Below are 26,162 nucleotides of genomic sequence, written 5' to 3' on the forward strand. Positions count from 1 at the left end.
CGCATATTGTCACATCGGTACATACGTCGCTCCATGTTGGTACGACGGCCCGTGGTGGCTCCCTGGTAGCCACTTGAACGAGAGGTCTTGGGCCTTCCCACCGATCGCCGCCTGGCGTGACCCCCTTGGTTGCTCGTGTCCAGGCCGGGGTCGGTCGTCGTAGTCGTGTAGTCCGCTTTGTTGGCGCTAGGGCATCGGGCGCTTTTAGAGCAACGCCTCTGCCAACGCCTTGGTCGATCTGGTTCCCTCCATGGTTGGGTGTTGTTGTCGTGAAGTCCGGTTTGTTGGCGCCAGGGCATTGGGCGTCTTTGAGCAACGCCTCTGCCAACGCCCTGGTCGATCTGGCTCTGCCAGGGTTGGGCGCTGTTGTCGTGAAGTCCGGTGGCGGTAACCCGCGAGGGTGCTCTGGAGCTGCACGCCTCAACGCCACAGTGGTAACGTTGCTTGCTCTGGTACCTGGAACAAAAGAGAAGGGGGAGGGTGCTTCTTGGGTCGAAGGGGGGAGAAGGAAAGTATTTGGCGGTTGGACATGACCCTTGGAGTGGTTGGGATGGGGTTTGGGATGGTTGTTGAGCAGGATTGGTGTTACTGGGGTTTGTTGTTCGTCCTCCATGGAGCACAACAACTCTCCGTACCTCTCCTTGGTGACCATGCCTTTGTTTCTGTATTGCAGTTATCTGGGTGGCCTGTTTTCTGTTTCACCAGCTGCTCCGTGCGTTCCCATTAGTTCGACTCACTCAGCTGCCCCGCATGCCTCGAACTTCTGGTTTCCATGAATTCCTTTCGGTGATAGTGCGACTTACACCGGTCTTCGAATTGGTTTGTTGCAGGTCAGCTCAACACGATGTTCGATGGTTCAATGACATCACGTCCTCAGGTTCATAAAGGCGCTTTTGTTCGTTTATGTGTTCTGCAGCTGTTTCCTTCTTATCCAAACCGAGCGCCTTGGTATCCAGAATCTTCGGATCCATACTTCCTTCGTCCCCTTTTCCCGCTTAGCCAGACATCCGAGTGTTTTGTTCGCTGACACCACGACTTCTTGACCTTCGTTACAGTTGGTGGTCTTGATCTTTGGTCTTCGACGTCTCCTGCTTGGGTGGTGGGGAGTTTAGGTGAGTCTTCTGCTGGTGGGTGACTTTTTTTCCACGGCTCGTCTCGACTCAGATGCTGGTGGCGTTGCTGGCTGGCTGGATTTTCTCTCGAGGCTCGGTTGGATATTCCTTCGTTACTGCTTGGTCGACTTCTCTTCTTCTCAGAGTGATGTCTTTCCGCCTGGAACAATCCACCTTGGTCCCTCCTTCTCCGACACCGGTTAGGTAGGGGCCGCCGCTTTCTTCTAGAGTGTCGCCTCCTTCCGTTCTCCAGGATGATTTTGTTGGCTACAGAGATTCAAAGCTTTCTATTGACCGCTCGACGATGATGCTGTTTTTCGGACGAAGCTAACTCCGATGATGGCGTCATGGCATAGGAGAAGGCGTCGTGTCTTCTTCTGTACTCGTAACTTGAATTTCACTGCTGTTTCTCAGGTAACCGGTTATCGCATGACCTGAGGCGGACCGAAGAGCCACGTCCGCGACTTGGGAAGACTGGCTGTTGATGTCTGACGAGCGACGCGAGAATCAGTGCCGGTTTCCTTTGGACCTCCTTTCGACGAGAACACTTTGTACGTCAGTCCGTGTCTCGTGCTGTTGATGTAGCAAGTTGGTGGGCTTCCGTGACCAGGTTAGCTGTTTTCTTCTCAGGCTGTCTTCAATCACCTCTGATTGAGCTTCCCGTAGATCCTGGTGTCGTTTCCTGTGGAGGTTGAAGGAAAGTTGCGTCCATTCGTTACCGGCTGATCCCCATGCGAATGATGATGTCAATCTCCCTGATGCTGTTGATCTCTGGAGGTATTCGAAGGCTCGGTGTCGCGGGCGGTGGTTATTGTAGCACAGATCCAGAGTAAGTCCCTTTCTCGCCTGACTTGGTTGTCGTATTTGTTTAAACTCCTGCGGTCTTGAGGTCCGGTAGGTCGCCATTCCTGTCCGATCGCTTGGCTTTGCTCTGATCGACTTGCTCTTGGCACGTAGACTTCTCCTTTTCACCGTACTCAACGCCAGGTCAGTTTTTGTTGTGGAGTTTGGAACCGCAAGATTAGCGTAGCATGGCTGGTGTGTTTCCTCCCGCTCCTCTTGATCTCCCCCTCAGATTTTCCCGTTGTTCGCTGGAGGCAGGCTTTGAGCTTCGAGTCCCAGTTGTTGCGACGGCGCAGGCTTCTTCTCAGGTTCCTCCTCCCGCGTTTGAAGAACTGCCACGATCTTTCCGACCACTTGTTGCTGCGAATTCGGGAATCCTCTTGTGTAGCAGCTCAGGACCTCCCCTTCCCGGTGGCTGGCTCCCACTGCTTCCTCTTCGTCTGCCGTTTCACTTCTTTGTCAAATGTCTTGCATTTCCTGCACCCTTGATCTTGATCTTGTTGTGATATGGGCTAAACCGGTAACATATGCTTGCGCATGTACGAGCTGGATCCTTGTGATCAGACTGCTGTTCCTCTCGAACCTCTAGATGTTATCTTGTCTTTGTTTCTTTGTAGTGCAGTGTCTCCCCTAATCTTCTTTACTGTCGATCTTGATCCTGTCTGGGCGGCTTCTCGATAGGTGCGACTCTACTGATTGCATGTTGCATTTTGTGACGACAGGTCCTCTTCAATAACTGGGTCCAAATTCGTCCCATTGATCGCAAACTTCTTGAGATGTCATGATGGTTCTTCACCTTCTTCAGTCTTCTTTCTCCCCTTCCTGGCTCAGTTAGGTGTAGCATTGCTGATTGTAGATTCCGTGCAACATAACTGAAACGCGTCTGAACAGCTGGATCCAACTCTCCATTCTTGACCACCAATTCCTGGAACGCAAGGTCAGCACTTTGCTTAATTTTTCCTGTCTTTGATTTCGCTTTCTTTTGGTTGGCTTTCGTGCAACACTGCTGATTTCATTTTGCGTTGCATGCAATAGAACTGCAACGCCACCGTACGACTGGATCCGTCTTTCCTTCTTGCCCGCAGATTTCTTGGACACAATGCCAATACTTCTTTTTTACTTCTCCGGTCTTCGGTCTCGTTCTTCTGGATTTGGATTTGTGCACATTGCTGATTTCTTCTTGCATGCAACCGCATTGCAATGCCTCTGAACAGCTGGACCTGCTTCTGTCTCCTTGACTACTAATTCCGTAATTGTTAATGTTTCTCCTTAAACTTTCCAGTTTTGACCTTGTTCTTTTGGGTTTGGGTATATGTAGCTTTGCTGATTGCATGCAACAGGACTGCAACCTTCTAGATAGCTGGATTCAATTGTGTCTTCTTAAGCTCAACCTTCTTGGATTTTCTGAAGTACCTTTGTATTTCTTCTGTCTTCGGTCCTGTTTTCTGGCTTCGGGTATGTGCCACATTGCTGACTTGTGTTGCATGCAACGGAACTTGCAACGCCTCGAAACAGCTGAAGTATTTTCGGACCGCTTGACTATCACCTCCTTGAATAGTGTTCTTGCATGTAGCATGGTATCCTCCTTGATTTCTAGCGTTTGGTTTCGTTTTTTTTCTTGGTTCCTGTATGTGCAACATGGCTGATTTTCATGTTGTGTGCAACCGGACTGCAACTTCTCTGTACTGTTGGGTTATATCCTGTGTTCATAGCCATGACCCCAGTTGATACGTGGTTCTTCTCCGTAGCTCCTCCAGTCTTCGATCCTGTTTTTCTCGGGCTCGGATATGTGCAACTCGGCTGATTGTATGTTGCATGCAACTGAGCTGCAACTCCTCTGGGCTGTTGATGACATCCTGTTTCCATAGCCAGTGGATACAACGTGTCTCTTCTCCGTAGCTCCTCCAGTCGTCAATCGTATTTTTCTTCTTGGGCTCTGGTATGCGCAACTCTGCTGATTGCATGTTGCATGCAACTGGACTGCGACTCCTCTTCCTCCTCTGGACTGTTTGATGATGTCCTGTCCTGTCAGTGAGTACAACCTGTTTCTTCTCTATTGCTCGTTCAGTCTTCGGTCTTGATTTTTTTTCTTGGGTTCGGGTATATTCAACTCTGCTGATTGCATGTTGCATGCAACTGGGCTGCAACTCCTCTGGGCTGTTGATGGCATCCTGTTTTCATAGCCAGTGGATACAACGTGTCTCTTCTCCGCAGCTCCTCCAGTCGTCGATCTTATTTTCTTCTTGGGCTCTGGTATGCGCAACTCAGCTGATTGCATGTTGCATGCAACTGGACTGCAACTCCTCTGGACTGTAACTCCTCAGGACTGCTGGATTATATCCCGTCTTCATAGCCAGTGGATACAACGCGTTTCTTCTCTGTAGCTCATCCAGTCTTCGATCTTGATTTTTTTTTCTTGGGGTTCGGGTATGTGCAACTCTGCTGATTTCATGTTGCATGCAACAAAGCCATAGCCCCACGTTGGGCGCCACGAATGTGAGGATGCCCCCCTGGGGGTCCGGAAGCGGTGGGGAGTATGTTTTCAAAAAAATTATTGTTTAATAAAATTTCTTTCATCGGGGGTGTTTTTCTTTCCGAGATGGTTGCCGACCTGCGCCGTGCTCTGGAACAACCTCAGGTGAGTGTTTTCGGCTGGTAGATCCTCAAATGGTTGATTAATGAGTTGATTTTCTTGCTGTTTGATTTCTCTCTTGTTCAAACGTAATTACACACCCATTTCCAATTGCTGATCGGTCCGTTGGTTTCAAGCTGACCGATTCCTTTCCGCCACCGTTCCTTGCGCCTGGGGCTCGTCACAAACAATATTTATAATGAGGCTGGCTTGTCGCTTGTCAACATATAGTCTTCACTGCCTAGGATGGCATCTGTCTCAGAAGGAATTTAGGACACGGATGTCTCCCCAAAGCATATGATTTTGATGCCTCCCTTGAGGACATAACCTGAAGCCACCATCTGATACCTGATAGCTACCCACCATTCTCTCCCTTTCTAATGCCTATCATCCCAAAGATAATCGAGTACATCCCCATTTAATGTCGCCCTCAATGCTGAGATTAGATCTCCCGCTGGTCCTTACACTATATGACGCATACCTCAATCTCCCTCAGACTCACTCTCTTTGGCATACCTCTCTCAACCCTCTACAATAAATTTGATCCCGCGTCGACCCCTCAGTCCCTCCCAGCAATTGTTCTAACTCCCTCCAGCGGTACATATCAGGGACAGTAAACGCAATTTGTTCAATAGACTCCGTGATTAGTGTAAATTTCATCTAAGCTTACTCTTACCTCCCAACGACTTATCGCGCCCCATTCCAACATTGGAATTGTGTGTGCTCTTCCTAGCACCTCTTGGGCTCCCTGGCCCAATATCCTCGAACACCTACATCACTTGACCCTGATTACTTGTCTTAAGGTGCAACGCAGGTAGCGATTACATTATTAGCGTTCGTCGATGGGTGTGATTGGTTCAATCAAGCTCTGCCGGCCCACTCTCTTCGAACACCTACATCATTTGACCCCGATTACTTGTCTAAAGATCGACGCGGGTAGCGTCAGTTATTAGCGTTCCTCGGTGGCTTATGATTGGTCCGTCAACCTCTGCCGCTCACGGCACATCTCTGTTTCCCTACTAAAATCCCGCGGCCGGACGTTGGTTACTGACCCTTGCAGCCCTTCTGTGAGAGACCGTCTTACGCGTTTTCACCTAACGAACCGGTGGACACAAGCCTGCTACCCCGGCGACCGCAGTCTCACTGGGCTCATAGACAGGTACCTACTCAGTACTCTCATGCAGTCATGGCACCCGCAAGTGGCGCCTTCGGATCATTGACCGGTGTGATTCGAAAGACTCCATGACTGAATCTATCCTGCAATTTTATCCGACGCCGTGGAATTCTGTCCTGCAGATGTGTGTTCAAGCGCGTTAGCGTCATGAGTGATGCATGCTGCGATCCTTCCGACGGTGGACTTAATTCACTTACCTCATCCCGGCGGTATTCTCCTCGCCTTATCCTCTATCATTTTCGTATTTGTCACTCACCTTCGGCAGTGTGCTCCCTCGTCCTGTCTCTCTCTCTCTGACTCACCTCTCAGCTTGGGCGTCTTATGGCGTTCCTTGTTCTGATATCTGCCTAACATATTTACTTACTTCCTCCGTAACGTGAGACAGTTCCAATCCTAGTAGACTTAGACGTATCAGCAGAGTCAAAAACACATGAAAGTGCTGCAACATACCTCCTCTTCGGCTAGCATCCATCCTTAGATCTCTCCTCCTTGTGTAATTCCGGTTTCAATATCTATCGACCACTTCAGAGTCACTCCTTCTGTATCTCCTTACCTGTCTGATCCGTAGAATCCCTTCAGTCCATGTGCGCACCGCTGCGCGGTACGAGTCAATTGTTTCCCTCGACATGAACAAAAAAAAAAAAAAAAACATTGGATAGAGAAATCTGCGTCGCCAAATACTCAGACCATCTACTACTCCTTTCATCTACACGATATTAACGCCTATCAGCCGAAACGTCTACCGTGGCTTGCTATATTCACTCAGTGACGTCATATTTCTAGGAGATTGCCAGTTTCATACTTGTTGATCGGTAATGACGTCATAAGATCCTGTCGCCTGCGGGTTAGTACATCCTGACTTCTCATCGTTCAACCTTGGAGACGCTAACTTTGATCGGAATTTCAACTCGACCAAGGCCCTATATAGAAGGTATGCTCATTAGGCCGAAGCAGCAATTTCCGTGACGTCACTGGTACGAAGGGTCGGACGGCTGTAATGCAATCCTATGGAAAATGACCCAACTTTAGGGCTCTCCCACATAGCTGCCAACCTCGAGACTAAGGTAAAAGTTATATCACATAAAAGCTCAAATCAAGACGAACAAGAAACCTATCTAACGTTTTTTACGTATTACTAACGGCTTAGACTCTATTCAAGTATATTCAGAGCTCTGCATTACCTCACTTTTTTTGCCGTCAATGCCACTACAAATGTCTAGTCGGCGCACGTGCGCTTGTCGAGCGGAGACCACCAGTCGGGCGATTCAGAGCTGCCGCCCAATCAGAACGCCGCAATGCCGTGACGTCATTGGTCGCACACGACACGTTACGGAGATAGGGATGAGACAGCCCTGCAACTCGGCATATTTACGTCTGGACAACGAGTTGCGGGGAAAAGTGCTGATTTTGTTGCAGTTTTAGGAGCCGGTAATTAGGCTGGATTTTTGGGTTACTTTTTTGTTCCGATTCATGTATTTCATAGTGTTTGGCTTTTGAATATTTTAGTTCTTTCAGATAAATATTATTTGCCTTACAACTTTTGTAAAAACGTTTCATTTTTTATAAGCCGACCTTCAGGGTCCTAAAAATACATCAGCACTACAATCATTGTAAACAAGCAAATGGAGCACCACTTGGCTCTGTTCCAATGCGTTTTTTAAGTTTATCTGGTGGTTTCCGTACTCTTGTACGTCGTTTTGTTGGATGTTTTGGATCCCTTAAGATTGACTTTTATCATATTTAAGAAGCATGTGACTGAAAACAATCCGAAGTATCCAGGAGACTGACAGCAACAGAGGTCCTGACTCCTGAGCAATATCAATATCAAGTTGAACTTCAAGTTATGAAATTTTGGTTGATAGACGCAAGTTGATTGGGCTCATAGATCAGCAAAAAAAGTAAAATTAAAAGAGCTTATTGGCTGAAAACAAGCTATAATATTGCAGATCTTGGAGCAATACTGAAGAGCGCGCTGAGCAGGATCATGCCAGAAAATGTCGACTGATGAGCGCATATTGATGTATTGGTATGAATATTGAATGATAACTTACAACAGCAAGATAAATTAGTGCTAACTATCAAGCTAAAAATCTAGAATGAAAGGACTTTCTGACTTTGGCAGCTTTACTATGCTTAGATGCTATGCATATTGTAATGTGCATCAGGTACTCAGTGTCTGGCAAATGAAACATGCGATCATTCCATTGCTACTGCCACTGGAGGAGAAAGCTTGGATCACTAAATCCACTTTATGTTGATTTTGATGTTAATCATTACTGTATTTCTTGAAAAAAGGATTGTTATAAAATTGACAATGTGACAATCCATGCAACGATGTGATCATATGATGTGTTCATGAATCACTATTCATGATAGTGATTCATGATTGTTGGTCCAATATACAATTGCAAAGCTCTCAGTCTCAGCGTTTCTTCCTGTGGATGGCCAGCAATGACTCAGAGCTTAGAAGTATTAGTTTTCTTCACAGGGCTGGGATAAAAAGTACTGAGGGTAATCTTCCACCAAGGAACTCTACTTTGAGTTTTGACATGGCATGAGATGTAGGCACAAGTAGGTAGGTGCTTAGTTCCTATAGTCAGCAGTTGTGTAGGTTTAGTCTGGTTAGCTTAGATTAGGTTATGTTAGTTTTTTAATTTGCCAAGTGTCCATAAAAATGTGACCTGAGCAATACCTGAATAACCTGACAGCTGACCTAACCTCAATTGTCACACATATTTGCAGCCTACCCAAGACCTGCATAGCAGTAGCAGTTAGCACCCAGTTATAGGTAGGTACTCACCCTAACTCAACCTTACCTGCTAACCTTCAACTTGCCTATCGTTAGCTCACCTTGCCAAGCTGCATCCAAGGAAATGGTCAACTGAGGAACTGGCTCATTGGATGGCTAGTGTGAGTCTGTGCATTTAAAGAGTTTCTTCTCTGAAGCTGCTCTGCACTGCTGTATGTCATGTTAGATGCTCAGAAAATGTGGGAAATGATTACTAAGCTACTTTATTGCCTTGTTAATGCTCGAGACATGAACAAGTACAGATCCTGCAGGGTACAGCTATGAGTTAGGTGCTAGCCGCTAGGTGAGAGTCGAGACAAGTATGTTATGTGAATGTGCTGTTCCCTGTTTGACCATAGTAAGTATACAAACAAGCAAAGGGTCACAGTTATATTCCATCTCCACATAAACATACAACAAAAACGGCCATATAGCCTCACTCCGAACACACCACAAATAGCTTAAGCCTTTGCAGGCACAAAAATGCTTTGATTTACAGGACAGGTATACAATATAACCTCTGTCCTTGGGGATCTTGCTGCCAAGTTGAGGTACAATGACTGAACTTCAGGATTGATCAACCTTTTCTTCTTAGCCACTGCTTATATTGATATACGAGAAAGACCAAATGCTTGTTTGCAAACTGCCTTGAAAATTTAATGATCCACCTTCAATGCTGACATGAAGGTACAAATAAAGCAGTTCCCTCTCCTTTTGGAATACACAAAGCAAAATATTTAATAACTTCTAGTGGATGGACAAGAGCAATTAGCATACCTTCCCCTCAAGTTACCTTCTGGCACTGATGAATAACACTGACGCTTATTCACTTAATATTTTGTAACAAACGCGCAATAACTGCAATATAACAGCACTATATGCTTCTTGACAAAATGCAAAAGTAGTAAAAATTTAGCCCTGATGGCATTCATTCTTGGTGGAAACGTAATTACAAAATATTTTGTAGTAATTATTAAATTCCGGCCGAAAACAGTGCACGGTTTCAAAAAGAATCATTCCCATGACGGTCCATTCTTGCGGTCCTGAAATCGTCACTATTTCCAGCCTCTCCAACGCAACTCGTTGTCCAGACGTAAATATGCTGCAACTCGACTATTCTGAGTGTTGCCTGTGATTTAATGAAGTAATTCTTGGTAGTGCCCAACCATTTGTGATCATGAATATTTTTTTTATGTGGATTGTTGTCTGGCGTCCCTCGCCACGTTGTCGCAAATTTCTCTGGGGTCGTAAGTACCTGTTTGCATCAAGGGAACTCTAAGGTAGTGTGCCGGATTAGTCTCAATTTGGCATTTCTATTTAAAAACAATCCAACTCATGTGATTTCATGTTATCTTACTGAACCGATTTATGAGAGTCAATTTTATAATGCAGATTTTTATTGACATACTCGACCAGATGATTTATTTAACTTGCAATTGACAATCGACTGGTGGTGTTCTAATTTAAGGAAGCTCGGTTTACCGATTGCTATGTTGTTGAAGGTATACAAATTTTGGCAAATGTGATATCCAATTATTCGAGTGGGAACATCAACATTGAGAAATGGTTATATCAAATCAAGGGGAGGAGCAGTAAATTACAATAAGCTAATGGGGAACTGACCATTGGAGAATGATGCTAATTTTTAAACTAAATTGATGGCTCGGCAAAGACTGGTGTAATCAATAGTACGCTCATTGCCATTTCTCCATTGTTAATGGTGATTTGATTTATTTACCTAGTGGGTACTTTTGCTGGCAAACCTGCTATTATAATTTCAGTCACGGTAGCTGTCCAGGATAGAGGACAATCCGATAGACAGCCCTTCGTTGTATCTGTTCCGCCACCTGACAAAGTTTGTCATGTTCAATGATGCCTTATAAATTTCAATTCCAGGATATCCCTTTTAAGTGAAACCACACTGATCCGAAACTGTGGTGCTAGCATCCGAGGCCAGATATGAGATCAGTTGTGACTTGTGACTGAGAGGTCAATGGTCATTAGCATTGAAATTCCATGTTCAATAGATCATGTCAATAGAAACGGATGAAACAACCTTGGATGCGACTGGGAATAGTCTGACTTGGATTGTTGCATGTTACTGATTTATCATCTGAATTCATTAGTTTCAGCGTATCCCTCCAAAACTTTGTAAGTACAGTTGTCAGTAGCTTTCACACCACGCATGACATGAGATGAATGTCCTCCTAGGCTTGGGGTGGCAATGTCAAAGTTTTAGTGATGCGCGCTCAATCATAACAATTAATTCTCCGTTCCTGCTTTTAGCCTATAATTGTCTGCTAATCTGAGTCGGTAGCATGCCTCGCGATGTACAGTTTGGTTTCGACTGACAAAGGTAACCAGCTTCTCCCAGAATTAGACCGTAGAGTTGTTCACCAAGATTTACTCAATTTTGATCATATGTGACTGCTGTCTATTTCTCCCCCTTTTGACCACCCGCAAATTTGTCCGTCTTTTCTACTGAGGTCAGCATGGGTCAATCGTTGCAAGAAGGGTGCGTTCAGCTGTCTTAACAGATAATTTCTTTCTCTCAGCAGGTCCATATTGGTGCATTGCTCGCGGTGCGGCTGAGGGCTTGCTGGGCCAGCGCTCTCCAATCCGATGGGGACCGGATGGCGGATAGCATTCGTGAGATTCAACTGTCCTTGCCGTTTGCCTTAGCTGGGTTGAATTAGCATGACGGTCACTTTTTGCCTGCTGGTTAAATGAGTTATCACGCCTTACTTGCAAGGTTTCGACAAATTGAACGTATTCCAATGCAATGAGCACTAAATGTTATTTAGATCATTTGAGAATGTGCCCTGTGATCAAAAGCTATCTTATGAAGTTTAGATGTTGAAACGAAGCTGAAACTCAGACCCTTGGCTTGTTGTTGGTCTGAGTCCTTTAAACAAAAGATATATCATCGAATCTATACGATATCTGTAATTTAAGCCAACGCAGAGAGTTAGGTGATAACCATTTTTAAAATGCTTGTAATTATGAGCTTAGCGGTGACATGACCTTGTTCCACACCTGACCGGCGACCATTCTCGACTCATCGACTCATCGAGCGTCGACTCATCGACGCTTTTGGCGCCGCCTAGTGGATGTAGTTGTAGGCTACACTGGCTAGGTGGCGGTAGAGTGCTACGCATCTAATTTGTACCAAAACCTTTCATTTATGGGGTCGATCTTTGTAAAGACTGAATTAAACGTTTGCTTCCTCTCTCTCTCTCTCTCTCTCTCTCTCTCTCTCTCTCTCTCTCTCTCTCTCTCTCTCTCTCTCTCTCTCTCTCTCTCTCTCTCTCTCTCTCTCTCTCTCTCTCTCTCCTCTCTCTCTCTCTCTCTCACTCACTCACGCCCCCATTCACTCATCCACTCCCGCGCGTGCCCACTCATTCACTCATCCTCTATCCCCGTCTGTCCGTCTCCTACGCACATTCCACGCGTGAGATGGTCATGCCGCGTCCGCTCGCGGCAGAATGAATAAGCAGAGCTTGGCATGCCTCGGTCATAGGTGGCGCCACTGTATCATCTCGGCCTTCGGAGCGATGGTAAAGTGGGTTTCGGTGGTAGCATTGAAGCCAGATATTTGCGTGACTTTGAGGAGCTGGTGATAGGCCGCCCGTTTATGAGGATGGTTTCTCGGGTCTAAAGTACCCTATACACTTGTACATCTGTAATAATCTATTGCTGTTTCTTCTACCCGGTCGGTGTTTGATGGTCTGAATTCAGCTGCGTCGATTGATCTATTCAGTGGCGTATCCAGGATCTTGGAAAGGGGGAGGCCAAACCTGCTCGAGGGGCCCCATCCTTACCTTAGGGGCCCCAGTAGTATAGCGTACTTAACTCACGCCCAGGTGCGGTTCTTTGCCACTTTTACCATGTGAGGGAGCCTTTTTAGGCACACTCGGCAATCTAAAAAAAAAAATGTTGAAACGTGAAATAGGCATCGATATCGATAGCTCTGTAGCGTACAATTTATTTCAGCAGTAGGCATATAGTTTTTTTTTGCTTTGGTCGTCGCTATGGTCACTAAAGATCATCAAAAGCAAATGTCTTTGCCAATTTTTTTTTTAAAGATTGTAACATTTTTCAAAGGGCAGATGTCAGTCTCTTAGTGTCTTGCGCTGGTTGAGGGCTGGTACCCTTAACTTTAGAAGGGCCCGACTCGGTTTGAGCTCTGATCTAGACTCTGATGGCTCTATGTCGCCCACATTGGCCTCACTCCGACCTCTGAAGGCTCATTCTGGCCTCTGAAAGCCCCACACCGGCAACAGAGTGAACCACGCTGGCCTCCGGGCTCCATAATGGCCTCAGGAGACCCATGCTATGGCTGACCTCACAGGGCCCCCCGCTGGCTCTTGGGAGCCTTTGAGTCAGGCTCTGATGTCCCTATGCCGCTCTCGAACCCACGCCGGTCTCTAGAAGCCCACGATGTCCCCTGAGGGTCCCACGCATGCCTTTAAGGGCCACCCCTACCTTAGGGCCTCAGGGGGCCCAAACAAGCATAAGGTCTGAAGAGTGGCTGCCGAGGCCCTCGAGGTGGTCTCTAATGGCCCGACGCCAGCCTATGAAGGCCCGCGCTGGCTTCTGAGGGCCAAGCACCAGCCTCTCAAGTCTGGAGTCAGATGACAGATGGCCCCACGCTGGCTTCAGAGGGTTCACGCTGGTCACAGAGGGCCCCACACTTGCCTAAAAGGGCTCCACATTGTCTTCAGAGGGCCCCAAGCTGGTCTCCGTGGCCAATGGACCTCAATCTGACCTAAGAAGGTCCCATGTCTCTGGGCTTAAAAGACCCAATGCTGGACATCGACGGCCCCACGCTGGACATAGAGGGTCCAACACTGGCTTTAGAAGGCCCCACAATGGCCTTAGAGGGTCCCACGCTGACCTTAGAGGGCTGAGCGCTGGCTCCTTAGGGCTCTACGCAAGCGTCAAAGGGTCCCACGCTCAAGTCCAAGCTTTTTTATGGCCGCCAAAGCGACCTCTGAGGGCTCCACGCTAGCCTCTGGGGGCTCAGCCTTGGCCTCTAATGGCCCTACGCTGGCCTATGAGGGCCATCAAATGGCATTTTAAGATAGTTTGACGCAGTTTGACCCTGAAAGTTACTGGTGGCCCTTCATAGGCCGGCAAGGGACCCTCAGAGGCCGGGAGGCCCTCAGAGTCGCTGGTAAGTGGTCGTCAGATGCGCTGGCCTAGGGCCCTCGGAGGCGCCAGAGGCGCCTCAGAGCCACCGAAGTAGGCCCTTAAGAGGCACTGGTGTGGGACCCTTAGAGGTGGCAGTGAAGGCCATCAGAAACTGGTGTGGACCGTGGGGCCATAACAAACGGGTATGGGGCCCTTACAGCTGATCCCTGATTGGCCGGCAACGGCCCTCAGAGGCCGGCAAGGTCCCTCAGAACCCGGCGTGGGGCCCTTCTGGAGATAAGTGTGACTACACAAGAGACCATGGGGTGTTCTCACAAGCCCTGTGGTGTCCTTTCCAGTTGAAGCGTGGCCAGCGCGAACCCTCTGCTGCCAATTGGCACCGCAGGGTCCCTCGGGCCCAAGGGGACCCTAAACCTTATAACGGACATGTGCCCCTCGCCCCTGGCTATGCCGTTGAATCCAAGTGATCAGGGGCTGTTCAGGTGATCAGGGGCCTCTCAGGTGATCAGGGGCCTCTCAGGTGACCAGGGGCCTTTCAATTGACCAGGGGCCCACCAGGTGACCAGGGGACCTTCTGATAACCGGGGGCCGGTTATACCAGGAGCTCCACGGGTACCTAAATGCCTTCATGTGACTGCAGAGGCACTTCATATAACCAGGTAATCCCCGGGTAAACATGGCCCCTTGGGCGACCAGGGTTTCTTCAGGACACTGGCCAGGGGCCAACCAAGGGATCACAGACCCCTCAGGTAGCTGGGGGTCCCTTAGATAACCAGGGGCCCCTCAGGTAACCAGGGGCCCCTCAGATAACCAGGGGGTCTCAGGTAATTACGGGCCCCTTAGGTAATCAGGGGGCCCTCAGATAACCAGGGGCCCCTTAGGTAACGCAGGGGCCCCTCAGATAGCCAGGGCCCCTCAGGTAATCAGGACTCCTTCAGATAACCACGGGCCCCTCAGGTAACCAGGGCCCCCTCAGATAACCAGGGGCCCCTCAGACAACCAGGGGCCTGTCAGATAACCAGGGACCCCTTAGGTAGCCAAGGGCCCCTCAGATAACCAGGGGCCCCTCAAGTGACCAGGGGCCCCTCGGGGCCCCCGTGGCCCCCCTTGGGTACGTCACTGCACTCAAGTGACCCAAAGGGCCCACTTGCATGTTTGATGCCAAAGGGGGAGGCCATGGCCTCTTGGCCTCCCCCCTGGATACGCCACTGGATCTATTGATGGTATTGGGATCATACGTCGCTCTGTCCTTCGAATTACAATTACTTAGTTTTAAGAAAAGCTCAAAGACGTACCGTCAGCTATTTAGGGTCTGCTTCTTGTTCAGTAAGGTGGCCTGGTGACAATCTGACCTGAACAAAACAAATTCTTCATCCTACATAAATGACGATGAGCTGCGGTGATTTTTCGCTTCCCTCCGTAACCAACTCTAGACGTGTACAAGCAGGGTGATATTTTGACATAGTCACATCACATTGAACGGTAACTCGTTTGATGTTTATGATCGATCAATTGCCTCAATGATGCATCAATTTAACAACCGTAACATTTCTACGTTAATCTTTGATATACCTCGACGGGGGAGCTAGCATCAATATCAGTTAGGTACTGATAATGCTAGGAGGGAAAGGGGAATTGATTGACAGGTTACGAACAGCGAAAAATTTATAACGATTGAAATGACGATTCAGATTTGTATCGGTTAAAAAAAAAAAAAAAACGCGAGTCACGAAACGGCTCATTGCTGATTTAATAACGAACCGGAAGGCAATTCAGACTTACAGCGTTCTAATCTGGCGCTGAGCTGCCGAAGGAGCAGAATAATGTTTGATGTTTACAATGTTTATTCTCCCTATCCGAATGTAACTGAACACGTTACGACTTCTTGGGCCGCCTTCTTATCAAACCTTATCCAAATGATTAATCTATCCCACGGAATGTGACAATCCTACGCTGACCGTCGATTTATCTCGAAGAGCACTTGTAAGGATTGAGAATCGATTGACAAACTTGGAATTAACACTAGATTGATAATGGATTGATACGCTGGCCTACCGGGTTCAAACTGGTTAGATTACGAAACAACTTATGCTGACCTACTAGCTTCGAAAAAAATGTATCTGTGAGGGTCGCGTCGTGAGGGATGATCATTGCGTTTCCGTTGATTGATGATCAGACGGCCGTGGCGTAGTCTCATTCAACTCCGGTGAGCCTGTGGTGCTAGGCCGGCGTGAAGTCGTGTGGTCGACGTGACAACTTAAAGATGATTACGTTAGCATTCTCCGTGATTCCGAATCAGCAACATATCTGAAGTAACCCTCCCTTCTTTCCCAGACAGATTGTTAAATTTTCACGCTATATTTACAAACGGACGATACAATACTGGTCATTCTCAACCGGTGTACCACGATCGGTTGTCAGCTCGCCAATGCCAACTTAGCCTTAAATCTAATCCTAACGCCCTAACCGCAAAAAGATTATTTACAAAACATCGCCAATTGAACTGTCATGACGTCATCTGACGTAGTTTGACGCGTCAATAGTGACCAGCGCCCCCAAAATGACACCATCTGACCTGTTCCCCTCCCCTCGAATCCCACACCTCACTGCGGCCGGACCGCGCGCGTGATGGCCGACAGATAGCGCTCCCCCCCAACACCAATGTAATGGTGAGCCATTAGCCTACACTGACCATTACTGACCCGCCCCGGCTGCCTCGCTAACCCTCTCCCTACCCCATTGGTAAGGCCGGACTAGTCGGACCCATTCACACCCCTCCCCGTCTTTCCAAACAGACGCACCACTGCCGCGTTGCTCGGTCGGAAGCGGAATGTAGCGACCATCTGCCCTCCCTTACAAACAGGTCGTACCGCGGCCTGCCCGGCCGGGACGCAATGTGGAGCGCGCGAGACCATCCTACCGCCCTCCCCTACACGGTGTTAACCCATTACCCTCCTAATGGTGGCTCAAGTTAGACCTCAGGGAGTGGCATTTGTAATCCAGATCAGAGACATCCGATGGGTAAATGGGAGGTGAATTGTCCATGACAGGGAGGCAGTCTTGATGAGGCGGACAGATGAGATGACTCACTTGACAGTTGATGATGGTTGACACGTCGAATCTCCGTCGCGGCAGCAGAGTCCCTCCGCTCCGGCAGGGGTGGGGTCGGCCAGCCTCAGACTGAGACGTGCCGGCCGACCCGCCGTCCAGATGAGCTCTCCTCCCCCGTGGTCTGTCACCCGTGGTCTGATACCGTACTCTGTTCCCCTCTGCTTCTGCCGCTGAGGTTTTGTTCTCCTGTGATTTCCGGGCCGGAGGTTCCGGGCGTCGGCCGGGCCTCCCTGACCGGGGCAGAAAATTGGCGACATCCCGTCTCGCATCCGGAGTCGAGACTGTCACCCTCCTCCCCCCATTCCGCCGGAACGTGACGTCATCCTCACTTGTACGGCCCATCCGTCTCAGCTGTCTCCTGCCGGATGACGTTTTCACACTCGATTTTCGCCGGATGTCGGTCCCTGCCTGTGCCGGTGTCGGACGTGACGTTTTCACACTCGATTTCCGCCGGGTGTCGGTTCTTGGCTGGTCCAGCACCGGGGGCAGCTGTTTCCGACTGCGTTGCGTTTGTCGGCGGCCACTGCGCCGGCCCGGATGGGTGTGTTGGAACTCCACCCTTCGGCGAGCCTTTGATCTTCGCTTAATGGTGACCGGCCGACGGGTCGGGGGATCGTATGGTCGACTCCCTCCCCACGCCGGCTCAGCGCCGCGGCAGACAGTGCGATCGTCCTTACGTATAGAGTGTGAGAGATGTCCTTTTTGATGTACGGAAAAAAATGTTACAGCTTCCAGCTGTTACACTTATATGCCTGCTTTGACATATTATCAGAGAGTATCATCGTTTAAAAGTTAAAACACTGAAATAAATGCATAAGATAAAGACATTTGCTATAAAAGAGGAAAGGTGCATATTTGGTCAAATTAGGTGTACTCGCCGTATAGTCCGTCGTGAAAACGGCTATTTTATCCTGTGCTCGGAGGCATGTTCTTTCGGTGAACTTTAATATCAGTTTCAAGGAAAATTGCATCTTCCATTTGGCATTAATCATGTACTGATAGCGGACTGCACTAAGTTTTATTGGGACAATGTTTGGCGCTGCTAGGCAGCACAAATGTCATCTGAGTGCTTTTATCTCTGATGGTTGACCTTAGAAAAATTACACCATTTGAAGATAGATTCGATTTCCTAAGATGAGCTTAAGCTCCTTAAGTCCTATATCATATGTCAATCATCGCAAGTACAATATCAGATCGAGAAAGCGAGTCTTCTCTTATCATGAGAATGGGTCTAAAAATAGCGGCATCATTGAGCACAATATTTCGGATTGCCTAGACGACAGGCTGCCACTATATGTAGCTCCATATAGCTCCATATATCTGAAGTCCAGAATACAGTTGCTAATCAAAAGGTCAGAGTCAAAAGTTGCTGGAGAGCGGCGTTAGGGCGGCGGCAGTTATTGGCACTATTCAATCTTTGGCAAACTTCGCCCGGTGGTAATGTAATTTTATCGGTGGTTGCCATTGATCTCGCTCTAAAAGTAGATACGGATACTCCTTCAATTAGGTCCAATCACTACAAGCCTGTTGCTGACCAAATCAGCTTTCTAATAAAATGAGTTAAACTCGTGCTTCAACTAAGGATGTATAAAGCTTTATCACAAATATACTTGCATTATAAAACATTAAATGAACCTATAAAACACACAATGCAGACAAGTATTACCAAGTATTATAGACAAGTATTACCAAGTACTATAGACAAGTACGAAGCATTATAGACAAGGTACATACAGACACAGATAATTATAAGCGAAATATGCAGCTGCAGCATCTGTAGTCTGCTGTTTTTTCCACGACTTATGTAAGTGTACCTTTTTAACCCATTTATGCCCAGGAATATTGACCATCATGAAAATCGATGAAATCAAGATATGTTACGCTTCTACCAGGACCTTGCATGGAATCGAAAATAATTTTTGCCGGCAGCAAAAGTTTTTCGAGAAAAACGTAAAAAACATGCGTTGCGAAATCGCAACGAAGGGCACACCGGGCGCCATCAGCGTTGCGAAAACGCAACGACGGGCACATCAGACGGACATAAAGTACACTAAACCGCCGTATATGCTAGTTTGTTTTAACATATATTTCACCAACTGTTGAAAAATATTGCTTGAGAATGCGGAACCCACATCCCTCATGCTTTATTACCCGCCTAAGAGCCTCAATGAGGGAGCATAACTTAAGGGTTCGCGAACGGGTAGGTGGCAACAAACGGTCATTATCAACAACAATTGTCCATTTAAAGTACCTAGTGGTCGGCACGTACCCTGGGCGGTGCTTTCTTTTTGGAAGTTAGACAGAGCCATTAGCCCATTACCCTCTCATATGAGAACCCCAAACTGAAAACAATTTAACCGAGGATTGGGAGTAAACCAGTGCCTCGCCTAAGCGCCTATCCGCAATACCATTGTTAACCACCCTCCTAGGAGTAAAGACAAATTCAAATGCAGGGTAGTCGTGCCCACTCTTAGCAAAAAATGAACCTATCCAGCTTTCACAAATTACCCGCGTAAGGCGTAGCGCGTCATAACAACTCGGCTTGACGAGTCTCCCAGGACCCATTTTATCACTTTTACACCTAATCCAAAATTTTCATCGCGACCTTCACACTTGTAACGTCTTTCTCGAGACAATGCCAGGGAAGACTGGTGATTCGACGCAGTTCACAGTTTCCAAGTGTTCCGTCAATCCGTCCTTTCCATCTTCAGGATAGTAGAATCCTTCTCCTTCATGCCTCAGCCCCTGTTTCAAGCTGGACGGGCAACTATATCGCATTCGAGCAGCTCACATAGGAGCACGGGTCTGTAGCCGGATACAGAAAGTGCTTGGGAAGGGTTCATGGGTTCATGGGTGCCTGGATGGATGGGCTCAGCCTCGACGATTCACCATGCCCGCTCAGACCAATGTTTTCCGTAATTCCAATAATCCTCTAGCTCTAAAATGGTCTAATTAGACAAAAGGCCTACCCTCAGTAAACAAACAAGCAATGCTTCACATCAACCACCTTATCAATCCGTGCAAACCATGAATTCTAAAAATAAACTATTATTTTCCAGACGCCCTCATCACCCCTGCCGAAGGGGTCTGTTGCCCCCCCCCCCCCCGAGGGGACATATCCCACATTTGCCGACTCTGGGAGTTATCTTTTCTAACGTAAGGGCCAGCGGATTGTATCCAGAGAATCACAATGCCTATCTGTCGTCTGATAACAGACTACGTCCCCATTATTTAGTACAAAGTAGATCCAATTTTCAAAGTACCTCGCTATCTCTCAGCTCCGTTAGCATCGCCGACCGTTTGATGCAGGTCCCTTTTCCTACCATGCGATTTTCAGATGCTCGAAAACCCATTGCTTAGTGAACAGCCCGATAATCTGCGAGAGAAAAAGAAATGAGTGTTTGATAGCTGTTTAACCCGCGCCCCAGTGGCGGTCTCCGCCAACTTCGCCCTAGTGGGGGGGGGGGGGGGGCATATGTTACCACCCACCTCTAACTCAAAAACTAAGAGGGCTAGAAAGACGCGGTAAAAAGCAGTCGATAGCTCTTGATGCGTACGTTTGAAAGTATTTAAGTCATTTTTCATCTTAGAGCAATATTAGGGTCACCAGAGGTCATCAAAGGTCAAAATTTGCGAATTGTCATTATATTTTTCAGAAAACATGTCATTATCTCAGGAACTATGATAGCTAGAAAAACGCTGGGAAAAGCAATCGATAGCTTTTGAACTCTTCTTTTGATAAGGTCATCATCAAAAATGACCTCAGGTCAACGGTTTAGCCTCCAGAGGGCAAAAACTCCAAAAATAGCTGTTTTTAAGAAAAGTGTTTTTCGACAATAACTTTTAACTAAAAAAACCTAGGTCATTTCTAATGCCAGAATCGTGTTCCTCTCGCCGAGACGCGTCGAATGAACTATAATTTGACCTTGAAAGGTCAACTTCAAAATTTGACCTCAGGTCAAGGTCATGACCTGACCGGAAAAGGTCATGTTGAATATCAGTCGATGCGTCTCGGCAAGACAAACACAATGAGGCCAACCCCAGCGTTCTATCTCTTTCCAATCGAGAGTTATTGGCAAAAAACTGTTTGTAGCCTCAAATGACCTCGGATGACCCTTCAAGAGGCTATCAGCAAAAAAGACACCTTGGTCGTCACGGGTGGTCCAAATCATTGTTATCCTGAAATACTTGGACTGTTCCTATGCGTACACACGGATCTAGAGGCATTTTCATTTTTCTCCATTGACTTATAATGGAAAGGTCACGCCACTGACCTGACCTTAGGTCACGCATATAAAAAATCCGAGATATACAAATTGTAGGCACCCATAACATCATGTAATCCACCAAGTTTGAAACCTCTCTGACAAACACTGCAGGCTGGACATGATTGCAAACTTTTTTTTAGGCTTGGTCAGTTAACTTGACCTAGTGACCTGACCTGACATGACCTGGGGTCAAAAATTTCACACATTGTCCAAAATCGATGTACCAAAAGCTACCCCAAGCGGCGCGGCGCTACGCACCGCGGTTTTTCATTTATACGAAAAAAACGCGACAGGGTGGTAACATATGCCCCCCCCCCACTGGGGCGAAGGTTAAGTGAGTTAATGTGAAACGTGTCGCAACATTCACGTGCAAATGCACCTTCCACTTTACATACCTACACGTCCCTCACGACTACAAAACGAGAGAGAGAGAGAGAGAGAGAGAGAGAGAGAGAGAGAGAGAGAGAGAGAGAGAGAGAGGGAGGGAAGGAGAGAGAGAGAGAGAGAGAGAGAGTTGGGGAGCGTGGAAGAGAGGGAGGAAGATTGGGGAGAGAAGGAAAGAACCCACAACGCATCACAAGTGAAGTCTATTTGATGTTCCTATACTTCCGCTGCCCTGCCAATTTGCCCCTCGTTGCGTTTTCGCAACACCCCTGTCTTTCCGATGTGCCCAACGTTGCGTTACCGCAACACGACTCTAGTCATATTTGAAAATAGTCACAACCCTATTTGCAGCAGAATTTGTTAATAAAATGCATATTCTAGCTATTATAGGGACTCTGCAGAATATGTTCACACATTATTCATTACGATATAATTAATCACTTAATCTACTTATTTTGGTTTTCGTGACGTCATCACTGACGGGACCTACGACTTCCCTCTGGGAGCTCTGGACAGTAAGTTACCGGCCACACAGACTTGTAGCTGCGTAGCATCATGCGCGCAACCATGCTAAACGCGCTGAAACTTGTCTCATCGGTGAGACGCCATTATACACTTCTCAAGATTTGATCACGTCGACGCTTGCTTGTGTTACGAAAACGCAACGAAGGGCGTAAATGGGTTGATTATATTATAGTCAAAATTGATGTGAAAATGATCAATAGCATGCCAAAAATTGTATTGGTTAATTGTTATTGATCATTTTCACATCAAAACCTTTTCAATTATAAACAGCTTTGAATCGACACTGACAGTGATCCTCAGGTTAGGAACACAAGGACAGAGAGGTGGAATGCAGCAAGAAGTACCATGCAATGTCGTGGTGCCATGCTGCATTTTAATTTTAGATTCTGTCTGTCTATAAGTGTCGTGAAGATTGTGTCCACCCCGTTCGATCCTACACATTTTCTTAACTTTCCTGCCGGGCTGGTCACTCTGTGACATTTTCACGACGAAACGTCCGATCGGGTACCTGCGCGGAAAACCCGAGCAATCAGTCCCCATCGCGTCAGAGTGGTCGCACGCTCTCCGCAAATGTAGCGCGATGGTGTACTCGTATGTGTGTGGTGCCATTACCGTGGATTGATACGCCGGTAATATGTGTGCTGGCACCAATCATAAATGAGTTTACTCCCCTCCCCCCAAAGAAAAAAACACAGAGCGTGGACGGTTGGAATTTATCCGTCTATCGTTACTTATGTAAGTACAATGCTTTTTCTGGGTTCTGCTGACCAATTTATATTGGGATTACGCCGATTGCTCTCTCCCTGCACTCTGAAAACCAGTTGTTCTGATTGCACCACACTGCGCTTAGTCCGCGCGGACGGGACTTTTGCGTGAGCCACCGAGGTCGGTTTCATCCGAGGAGAGTGAATGTCGGAAGTCTGTCGGGCCGTTTCCTCAAAGGTCAGCCCTGGGGAGACGAGGGGCTGCCCGGCTGTGGCCGCGGCTCAGTGGCTGCCGCTGGCGATTCTGCTTCTCCTCCAGAACACTCAGTGCGAGTGGTTGTTTACCGTAGTTATGTTATCTCACAACCGGATATTTGATGGGCTGTTTTGCATTGACGTAAGCGGACGTTCTTAACCCTCGCCCCTTTGGGGGGGCCATTTTGGCCCCCACTGTGGTTTTTCCTGAATAGCAAGAAAACGGCGGCGCGCAGCGCCGCCAAATTTTCAGTACCTTCCCGGGCATTAATTTGACATCTTCACACCAAATTTCAAGTCTTAGGTCACCTTAGGTCAGGAGTTATTGAGGTCAAACTGAGGTCATGTTCGAGCAAAAATGAGCAAAAAACATGCAATCTTGAAACGCTCACCAAATCTACAGTTATCAAGCAATTTCAAAGTTCTTTATATGGTCTAGTAGACAAAAAGCGGCGCTACAAAACTGCTATCTCGGATGTTCAAAATTTTGGGTTTTTGACCCCAAAAAATTAAAAAAAAAATGATTTTTTTTAGAAAAACTAAAAAAAAAATCCAAAATTTTTCCTAATTTCGAAAAAAAACCGGAATATATGTGATAGTTCCTGCGTTTTTCTATATACATACCAAATTTCAGATCGATATCTCGTTTTTTGGCCAAGTTATAGCGAAAAAACTGTTCAAAAATGATGACGTCAAATTTTTGAACTCAATTTTTAGCGATTCTAGACCACGTACGGCAAAACAAAGACCACCATTGAACTTCCCGTGACGAGCTGCATCGATTCAATACCCATTTTATGCAAAAATATTAACTTTGAAATTTGACCTAATTTGACCTGACCTTGACCTGACCTTGACCTGACCTTGACCTGACCTTGACCAAAACGTGACCTAAGCTGGCCCCAAAGGCTGCCTGACCCACTTAATCGCATTTGTCATGTAAAATGGACCATAAAACATGCATCACACGACACTTTCATATTGTGACCCCCCCCGTGACCTGACCTCTGTGACCTGACCTGGTATCAGTGACCTCAAATAGCAAAATATGTGTTTGAAGAACATTTCCCCATCGATGATTTTCAATGAAATGCATTTTACTCGATTTTACAACGCATTCCTTGAAATGCCTGTAAACGGTGAAAATTGGACCTTTAACCTGACCTGTGACGTCATCGGTTTGACCTAGGTCAATAAAATTGGGTCACAAGGTAGTTCCCTGATAGGGCTATCCAACACCATTTGCCGCTTGTCGCTAGGTTGCGTGGTTCTTGAGATCTTGGGGGGGGGGGGCAAAATGCCCCCCCCCCCAACGGGGCGCGTTGCTCGGCAGAGCCCAACGGGGCGCGGGTTAATGTTTAAAGGTAGTGTGCCACCTTTGAAAGATTTCCCATTTTATTTTTCCTAGGATAAGAAGCTTCTGTTTTTACCTAATACCGCAAAGAAAATCAAAAATGGGCCTGGAATAGTGCCTTTTTCGCCTAAAAGTTAATCGGTTTTTCGATATGTATAACAACTGTAGTGGGCTGACCTGCAAACAGGCGTCGGCAACAATCGCGAATGCGGCGCACATGTGACAATAAGCAAAGGTCATTATAGAGTTACGACGTACGGGAATGAGTTATCAGCTGTCTAATCGTAGACAACACAATGTCGAGCCTTAAATTGTAAGCCTGTATTGGTATTGTTTCTTTTATTTGGCTGTCGAACATTATTTATGGTTTGAAATATGATTTTATGTAAAATAATTGATATGAAAAAGCCGTCTCTTAAGTTATGACCCCATTCCACCACACGCAAGTGGCAGAAATGACAATGATCAGCTGACGCATTTTTCTTGGCCGAAGTCAGAGCGCGCGGCCCGACGCACCACCACCGCACCACAAAGTATGAGCAGAAGCCACGCCCAAAGCCAGGGCCCCGGTAACGTGAGGTAGCCGAGTCGGGGCAGCGTGCGCTGACCCAAGCCGGGGCCGCAGCTTTGGGCGCGGTCTACCGCATCCCCGCGGGCAGCCCCGGGCTATCACATGACACCGGGAGGACGCGCGGCCCCGGCTTGGGTCAGCGCACGCTGCCCCGACTCGGCTAACTCACGTTACCGGGGCCCTGGCTTTGGGCGCGGTCTACCGCACCACCTAACAGGCGTGTTCGAAACCGCAGGAGATGATGATGAACGGGTTTATCGAAACTTGATTGGATGAGCATATCGGTAATAGCGATTTCAGTGTGTGCATTTATTGTTCATAGTGGTGTGAAATGTGGTTGGGGTACGACCGACAACCCGTCGGGGCGAATTTCGCACTGGGGTACTCAAAATTTGAAGAATTTAAGACGTTTCCATGAGTTTTGAAGGTATGGATAAGTTCTAAAAATCCGGTTCTCCTTATCTGGGCCATTAACTCCATGCGGTCCAGGAAAGCTGGCACACTACCTTTAAAAATGCCCAAACGTGATGGCCACGAATAAAATCCCGTTCACAGTTTAACTATGGGCGTCACTCAACTAGAATGTTGACTAGCAATTTACTGCCGGCTGCCTTATAACTCCGAAAGCGGCTTTGCGCTCGCTTTTCATAGGCATTTGCTTTAGGTGCATCTAGCAGGGGTGTCGATTTGTGAAAATGGTTGGGGGTGCCCAGAGCTTTAACCCTCACCCGTATACATGGGGGGGGGGGGTCGAACGGACCCCCCTCGGTTTTTCGCGAATAACTCGCGTAGAAAGCGCCCGATCACGACGAAACTTTCAGTAGTGCCCTCGTGTTGATCAATTTTCGATAGCTTCGATAGCATTCGATAGCTCTTTCAACGCTCCTTCGCCAAAGTAGTCCTCAGATTTGACCTCAGGTCATCGGCTTAGCATAAACTCTCCAGAGGGCAAAAACTCCAGTAATAGCCACTTATGAAAAAGTTTTTTTTTCTGCCATAGCTTTTTACTCGAGAAAGTCATGACATTTATTTTGCCAGCCATCATGTTCTTCTTATCAAGACGCGTCGAATAAACTATAGTTTGACCTTGAAATTTCATTTTGAAATTTAACCCCGGGTCAAGGTCAAGACCTGACCGGAAAAGGTTATGTTGCATGTCAGTCGATCCGTTCAGTCGATCATCGCTCTAGCATGCGCCTACCAGAAGTTATTAACGAAAAACTGTTGGCTCCCTTTTGTGAACTGAGATAACCTCAGGGATATAAGGAAGGGTCACGTCATTTTCAC

The 26,162-nt window shown here is 47.3% G+C and overlaps 1 protein-coding gene across 8 annotated transcripts in view; it reads left to right on the top strand.

The window, feature by feature from the left end:
* The window catches only part of LOC122390465 (kinesin-like protein unc-104), a 186,145-nt gene that overhangs the window by 79,021 nt on the left and 80,962 nt on the right, over positions 1 to 26,162 (top strand). The window contains exons 1-2 of one of the 8 annotated variants that reach the window (XM_043383876.1): positions 9,632 to 9,693; positions 11,105 to 11,198. The exons of 4 other annotated variants lie outside the window; for them this stretch is intronic. In XM_043383876.1, coding sequence (XP_043239811.1) covers positions 11,172 to 11,198 — 27 coding nt within the window. In that variant the 5' untranslated portion in view covers positions 9,632 to 9,693; positions 11,105 to 11,171. Of the gene's footprint in view, positions 1 to 9,631; positions 9,797 to 10,946; positions 11,199 to 26,162 lie in introns of those variants that run through there. 3 more of the 8 variants (XM_043383961.1, XM_043384045.1, XM_043383794.1) reach the window with 3 other exon arrangements.

This window comes from Amphibalanus amphitrite, unplaced genomic scaffold (assembly GCF_019059575.1).
Source record: "Amphibalanus amphitrite isolate SeventyFive unplaced genomic scaffold, NRLGWU_Aamphi_draft 000001F_arrow, whole genome shotgun sequence".
In the NCBI taxonomy this organism is placed as follows: domain Eukaryota; kingdom Metazoa; phylum Arthropoda; class Thecostraca; order Balanomorpha; family Balanidae; genus Amphibalanus; species Amphibalanus amphitrite.